General features: G+C 38.2%; 3 protein-coding genes across 3 annotated transcripts; 1 reads left to right on the top strand and 2 right to left on the bottom strand.

Moving 5' to 3' along the window:
• Positions 1-564: 564 nt before the first annotated feature.
• LOC113201696 (phosphoglycerate mutase 1-like) lies at positions 565-2,110 on the top strand. The gene is made up of 3 exons (XM_052270672.1): positions 565-992; positions 1,090-1,354; positions 1,437-2,110. Exons 1-3 carry the CDS (start codon positions 789-791, stop codon positions 1,595-1,597), a joined length of 630 nt encoding a protein of 209 aa, XP_052126632.1. The 5' UTR covers positions 565-788; the 3' UTR covers positions 1,598-2,110.
• On the bottom strand, positions 1,966-4,027 carry LOC113201697 (ras-related protein Rab-24-like). The gene is made up of 6 exons (XM_026415530.2): positions 3,821-4,027; positions 3,568-3,656; positions 3,370-3,496; positions 3,091-3,190; positions 2,967-3,017; positions 1,966-2,888 (listed from the first exon to the last, which is right to left on the bottom strand). The coding sequence occupies exons 1-6, from the start codon at positions 3,929-3,931 to the stop codon at positions 2,770-2,772; spliced, it is 597 nt and encodes a 198-aa protein (XP_026271315.1). The 5' UTR covers positions 3,932-4,027; the 3' UTR covers positions 1,966-2,769.
• Positions 4,028-4,441: 414 nt separating this feature from the next.
• LOC113201695 (uncharacterized) lies at positions 4,442-7,216 on the bottom strand (the record flags this gene model as incomplete). The annotated part of the gene is given in 5 exon segments (XM_052270662.1): positions 4,442-4,981; positions 5,074-5,310; positions 5,409-5,682; positions 5,764-6,868; positions 6,968-7,216. Coding segments are annotated over 5 exon segments (1,848 nt in total). The 3' UTR covers positions 4,442-4,931.
• Between the last annotated feature and the right edge of the window lie 37 nt (positions 7,217-7,253).

Below are 7,253 nucleotides of genomic sequence, written 5' to 3'. Positions count from 1 at the left end.
CTCCCTCTGGCACTCCCGCTTCGGCCGAGGCCTTTCTAGCCTCTGGCACTCCCTCGAGGCTCCCGCCGCGGCCGAGACCTGCCTGCCCTGGCACTTCCTCTGGCACTCCCGCTGCGGCCGAGGCCTTTCCAGCCTCTGGCACTCCCTCGAGACTCCCGCCGCAGCCTCAACCATTCATTCGCCTGGCCGCTCACTCCCCATTCCAAAACGTGTTTTTGATCACCCGATCCGCTTGCTGTTTTCATTAACGTGCTACGTTTTTTTCTCCGTCGTGAACTCTTTTTATTTCACGACTCGACTCCTCTGATCGTCCATCACGGTGGCGCGTGAGTCACCCGCCGCGCGTGGAAATACTAATTTATACCCAGCAGGCGCGACCATCTACTGGTCTGTTTGTAAACAGAAGTCCGGGCTTCTCTCGCTCAATTGGCTGCGGAGTTTGGAAAGAGTAGCCGTGATTGGCCGAGATACGCTGTGGCGCGCTCACCATAGCTAAACAGCATTGGAAGTGGTCCTCGCCTCGCGCGCAGTATGCCCACGCTGAACCGAAATGTAGAAACAAGCGGGATATCCAGAGAGCGCGAGAGAAGCCTGTAGCCAGTGAAAGAGTCAGGGGGAATTCCTGGATAATAAAATAGAAAGATGAGGGGAGGGGTATACTAACTATTTCAAAGTCTCCTCCAACTTTTGCTGAAAGCACACTTAGAAAACTAAAAGCTTTCTCCAGATGCATTGTTCTAATCTCGATTTTCTTTTTAGGGAGAGAAGAAGCCTATGCTTCTGCCAAAATGCTTCAAGAAGCTGGTTTGGAATTTGATGTATGCCATACATCACTTTTGTCACGAGCAAATGACACACTTGATGTTATTCTCAGGGAAATTGGGCAACCCAATCTTCCTGTCTACAAATCATGGCGTTTAAACGAGCGTCATTATGGAGCCCTCACAGGGTTCAATAAGTTGCAGACTGCTCAGAAATATGGAGCTGAGCAGGTCAAGTTCATGATTCTTTGTACCTCATTAATGTTTAATTACCTAGTTTGAAAGAGCTGTCTTATGAAAATAAAACCTTTTTTTTTTTCTACAATAGGTTCAAATTTGGAGAAGAAGTTATGACATCCCACCTCCTCCAATTGAAGAAGACCACAAGTACTATAGTGCTATTGTGAATAACCCAAAGTTTACCCAGGAACTGAGTAAGGATGAGATTCCAAGAACAGAATCACTGAAAACAACTCTCCAACGTGTCATACCATATTGGGAAGATGTGATAGCACCACAAATTCGTCAGGGGAAGCGAGTTTTAATTGTGACTCATGGAACAAGTCTACGAGGTCTCGTAAAACATGTTCAACGTAAGTAATAAGTTTAATCTTCTCATATTCATGTTATGAATGTTAGATTTATGCTCAATTTGCTACATTTTTATTTTCACAGAGATGTCTGACGAAGTGATAGTAAAGCTCAACCTCCCGAATGCAATTCCGTTTTACTACGACTTAGATGAGAACTTGCAAACTGTTGGTCCCCTTCGTTTCCTGGCAGATGAAGAAACTGTTCGCAGAGAAATGGAAAAAGTGGCATCAATAGGGAAGTAGCAGGATTTTATATAGACCACTATAAGACTGATTTGTTTTACTTATTGTCTTACCTGTTCCAAAAGTTCAGGAACTAATTAATTTATAAAAGTTGTGTCACTAAATCTGATTCCTATGATAATGGAGTTATGTTTATTGAAAAGTTGTTCTCTGTTATGAGTATATTTTTAAGTATCTTCCGCAGAAAAGTGAATGCTACTCAGAATTTTAAGAATATACATAAGTAGTGTGAGACATTCTACGGACTGTATAAATTTGGTGTAAGTTGCATGGGGCATTTACTATTTAATTACTTTGAGGCAAGGTTCCTTGCCAAAATGTATATTTATAGGTACAACCTAGAACTTTAAAAGAATAGAAAGATAAAATTGAAAAGTAAATGTTTACTCTGGCTAGAGATATGAAGAACGATTGCTTAAACAAAAATTATTCTAACATTATTGATATGTGTATATAAATAACAAAAATATAATTTTACATAATATATAGAAATATATATACTGATCCACTTTATCATCTCACTTATAATTTTAAAACATCTGGGCCCACAACACAAATACTGTTTGTTAACATGTGCATAGTTAGATCGTGATCCAACTTCTGAAAATACTACATAACAGTACAAGTGCAGTTGCAAGGCGTAACTTCAGAGGTAATGAGCAGACAGTTAGATGGGCCGCAACTTTTCTGTGACAAATACGATTTTCCCTGGTTCATATCACATGAAGAATTAGGAACAGATTCCAACACAGCCTTTGGTACAAACTTATCATAGAAAGGAATCAGATTTATAATATCCCACAAGTCAGTAGTTAGAGAGACTATAAACAACATATGAATAAAATAGATTTATAAAATTCAAAAAAATAGAAACGCTAATATACTGAATAATCACAAATATGCTTGTCGTGTCACAATTACTTCATCATGCAGCTTATTAACTTTGGTCTCTTTTGATTGAGGTCATTAAATAACTTGAAAAGTAATTCCTAATTCCACAACAGTAAAATTTGTTGGTTGATCTCGTCAATATTAAAAAAAACAATAAAAACACATTTTAACTATAATATAAAAGATTGCCATAGGGCAGTTCCTTCTGAGCAAGTTTAAAACGGGACTATGTGTTGGCACAATACAATTTTGTTAAATAAAGTATTACTTGATCAAAGGCACTATGACGCTAAACAGCAAGCATTATTCTTGTTTGGGCTAGGACGCAGTTTGATAGAGTCATCTCGATTATGAATAGAGGGAAGGACACACTCATCTGCTATCAATTGAAAGAGCTCACCTAAAAAACACAAACGGTTTCGTGAGAATTGAGTGAAAAGAGAAACTTTGTCAGTAGTGGTAAAGTTAGATTTCTTACCAACATTGAGTCCAGTTTTGCTGGAGGTTTCCATGTAAACTGCTCCAATTCCTATAGCAAAATTACTTTGATTGGTATTCTCAGGTTAAATAAATAACAACACAATAAAAGATGATCAACAAACCTTTTGCATACTGTAATGCCTTCTCATGAGACAATGCTGGTGCTTTAATTCCATCATCCACAACATCTTTTTTAGTTCCACACAGGTAAATTTTACAGTCCTGGAAATATGACAACAACAAATAACTGAACGGTTGCATTAAATTTCAAATAAATAGATAAGAAAAGCTTGTGAATGCAATTGAAATTGTAGTTACTTTCCACAGATATGCCAGATAATTTAAATGAATTTTGAGGTGTTCTTGTTTAATAATTAAATATGTAGACCGCCAATACCTACCTCTTCATGGTTTCTCAGCTCAGTTATCCATTGCTTTGCTCGGTCAAAGGTTACCAGCTCCGTGAGATCAAAGCAAACAATTGCAGCCTTAGCGTCTCTATAATACAACTGACTCATAGCATAGTACCTGAACAGAAAGAACTAGTTTAAAACCAAATAGGGTGAAAATAGGAAGAAGATAGTAGATATTGCTATTACCGTTCACTTCCAGCTGTGTCCCAAATACCCATCACAAATTGCCTGCCTCTAGTTGATATAGTTCTAGATGCAAATGCCGCACCAATTGTCTTCAGGAACAGAGAAGAAACAGCATAAACAGAAAAGCATATAAAATAAAACAACCATTGAGTAAAATTATAAAATTATGCGTATCCCTCAGAACAATCATAGATCACAAATAAAGTAAAAAAGAAAAGAGAAGTGGAAAGGTCTGTTATGTTGGAACTCTTACATTTTGATGAGGTCTACATTGAAATCGATCTTGGATGTACCTCTTCATTAGACTAGTTTTACCTACATCTTCACTTCCCAGCAAAACAACTTTAAAATCAGCTCCACTCATGTTTAAAAGGAATGCATAAAAAGTAAACAACACAGAAACATAACCCCAACCCTACACGCTCTCTCTCTCTCTTTTCTTTGTTTTTCTTTTCTCAGCTGAGTCATTTGTTTCGCTCACCCCCTCCCCCTCCCCCCCTCTTCGAGATTCGAGAAATCGATTACGTGCTACTCTCGATTACAAGGTAGACAACTCTACCAAAATTAAGTCATTTCTTTTGAAGAAAGAATACTTCAAGCAAATCGCTTTAGAGAGGGGCTTTTTGCCATGGTTAATTATGAAGTGGTCGCGAATGATCAAGGCCTAAAAGGAAAATGTGTCTGTGAACATGTTTGCTAGAGATTTAACTTCTTCGTTGTTGCACCTCAGGGCGGTATTTTTCATCTAATTCAAAATTGCATGATAGAAGCAGATGCAAGGCAAGAAAGAATAAATTGTGTCCCCATATTTAAGGTGTGAAAGTGGTGGGGAAGAATGAAGGAACAATCTCAAGGAAATAAAAGAACACAAATATATCAGTCAGTATGTTAATTCAAAAATCATTTTTTTTCTTTGTTTTTTGAAAAAGTGAACTTTCATTCTAACACAATCAACACAACATTTTTTTAACACAATCAACACATCATTTAGAAGAAAAGAAGGAGAAAACATGCACATAAAAGTAAACTTAAGAGGAAAGTCTAAGGTACTACAGTAAATTCCAAAATAATAATCTTTCATATTAAAGCTTATCTAAAACATTGTAGGTAATTATGGCTTTATCTATGCAAAAACAACATACGTACTATCATACATACATACATGTTTCAATAAAAGAAATTCTAATAAACATTTTAACTTGTCGTAAATATTAGTACAAATCTCTCTGAACAAATTTAAGTAACAAATAGCATGGCATTTGAAAATAGATAGCTCACAGCAAATCAATTACAAGGTATGGAACTCAGTCATATTACAAAAGTAAAATCTTGTGCATTGCCTTGTCTTCAGTGCTACATGGTCGTCAGCTATTCCAGATGTCATCTTGTTGTTGGACAGCAAGTCTTCTCTTCTCTAAAATAACAACAAAACCAAAAATTTGTATGGATATGCACATTCCAGGCTTATTGGAGATGTGAGTTCTGAATTATATAAAGTCTCCTCACCTCTGGCTTCCCGTAAAACTCTTTTCTCCTCCTCCCTCTCTTGTCGAGCTGTAGGTAGTTTAACACCAAGTGCTCCAGTGACAAGACGTCGCGCAAGGGCAGCACAGGTCTCTGGGCGAGGTCGAAAAGAGTGGATGGACTCAGAAAGGCGTCGAGCTTTCAAACGTGATTCCAGTGTGGCATCACAAAGAGGTCTTGTACGAACCATTGGATGATGGTAGGCCAATACTTGCTCAGCTGCAAAATATTTAAATTGTGAATGATGTAACACCACAGCTATCTTTATTTTGGACCAAACATAGGTTTCAAGAGATCACTAAACTAAAGTCACTTACCAATTAGAGCACTGGCAAATACCCCTAGTGCATGAGTATCATCTACCCACTTTATCTCAAAACCTCCAGCCATATTTTTAAAAGGAGATAGAACGGCAACCAAATCAGGTGTTTTGAACTCAGGAGGAAAACTGGATATTTCTACAACATGACCAAAGTCATCATCCCCTGCTGACCGCCTTGTTTTTTGATGATCAGCAGGTACTTGGCTCCTGTAGTTGCGGTAATCTGATTTTGGTTGGTTGACTTGAACTTCTCCCACTGCACTGGTCAACTGGAATGGATGAATTTTTATAATAAATACACATATGTAGTGTACAGATAGTAGAAAATTAAAAGTGATTAAAGCTGATACCTCTTTCATTAAGAATGGATCAAGTACATCACCATCCTCATCCAGAAGAGCATCCCAATCACACTCATCTGGATTAAATACACGAGCAGGCTTCTCTGAAGATTTCTTCTTGGGCTCTGTCTTAACTGGTTTCATCAACTGAACTGGTGTGACATGGGCATTCAGAGAATCAGTAGAAGATAAACTCTCACTACTTCCACCACTAGACTGGTCGGATATGTTAGTCAAACCATTACACTTTCTTTCAGTATTTGTATCTTGATAGTCATCATCACTAGAGTCACTGCTACCTTGAACACATTTTATCTCTGAACTCTGAGAACTATCACCCCTCATAACTGATCCTTTATTGGATGGCAAAGAGTCTTTACTGACCGTTCTGGTAAGAACTGGAATACTAGTTTCCTGAAGCTTAGACTGAGGACTACCATCTAACTGAACAATATCACATTTATTTTCTTCACTGACTGAGCTGGTAACTTTCGTATCTATCACAGATGTAATTTCACTTTCACTAATCACTGTTAAACTATTTTTTGAGCATTTTTCGTCTTTATCGAAATGAGTTGAGGTCTCTTCAGAATTTACCCCATAATCTGCCGACAATTGTGCATTGATGTCTTGTTCAACCTCCTCCTTAGGTTTCCATTTAAAATCCTCTGTCAGTGAACTTGACTGACAAAGTTTCTTCTTCTTCTCCACAAGAACCTCTGCTCTAGGAGGCAGATTTAACGATTGTGAAGGATTCATGGTGGAAGATAATTTGTCACTTTCAGGCGGAATATTCCTACTAATTCCTTCTAAGTCCAGATCACTTGAAGTGGACTGACAAAGTTTCTTTTTGGTCTCAACAAGTTGAGACGCACGTGCTGGTAACCAGCCAGATGGACTTGATGATCTTGGTTTACACGATTTTCTATCTTCTATGATAAGATTTCCTGATCTGATCTTATCCCTACATGGCAGATCAGCTGATGGACTGGATATCCGTGGAGGCCGATTTTCCACTGATGATGGAGTTGGGTCCTCAAACCGTTCAGAGTCTGTGAAAGCTCTTTTTGCTCTAGGCACATAGACTTGTTGGTCAGGACGCCGTACTCTAGCCCTAGAAAATATATACATCTAAATTTCTTTCCAGAGATACAAAAAAAAAAAAATACAAAAAAAAAAATAAAAAATAAAAATGAACAGAGGTATACTTTACCTAGCAGGTTTAACTGCATCCTTGGCTGAAGACTCAACAATTACAGAATCTGCTGATGCCTTAGAGGAGTCCTCAGTTGATCTGCGGGCAGCAGGCGGTCGATAGATACCGATAGTGGGCAGTGAAGACCTTGATTTCCTCACTTGGGTACTACTAGTTCTCTCAGCATCACTAACAACCATCGTCAATTGACTCGGTACAGTTTCTGTCTTCACACTTTGCAGTGGTTCATCCTTTGACGCGTCAACCCTGAAGAAGTAACAAAAAACAAATTTTACATTTATTT

Source organism: Frankliniella occidentalis, unplaced genomic scaffold (genome assembly GCF_000697945.3).
Source record: "Frankliniella occidentalis isolate FOCC.00 unplaced genomic scaffold, Focc_3.1 Scaffold6, whole genome shotgun sequence".
Classification (NCBI taxonomy): Eukaryota; Metazoa; Arthropoda; class Insecta; order Thysanoptera; family Thripidae; genus Frankliniella; species Frankliniella occidentalis.
This window is presented reverse-complemented; position numbering and strand designations above follow the sequence as displayed.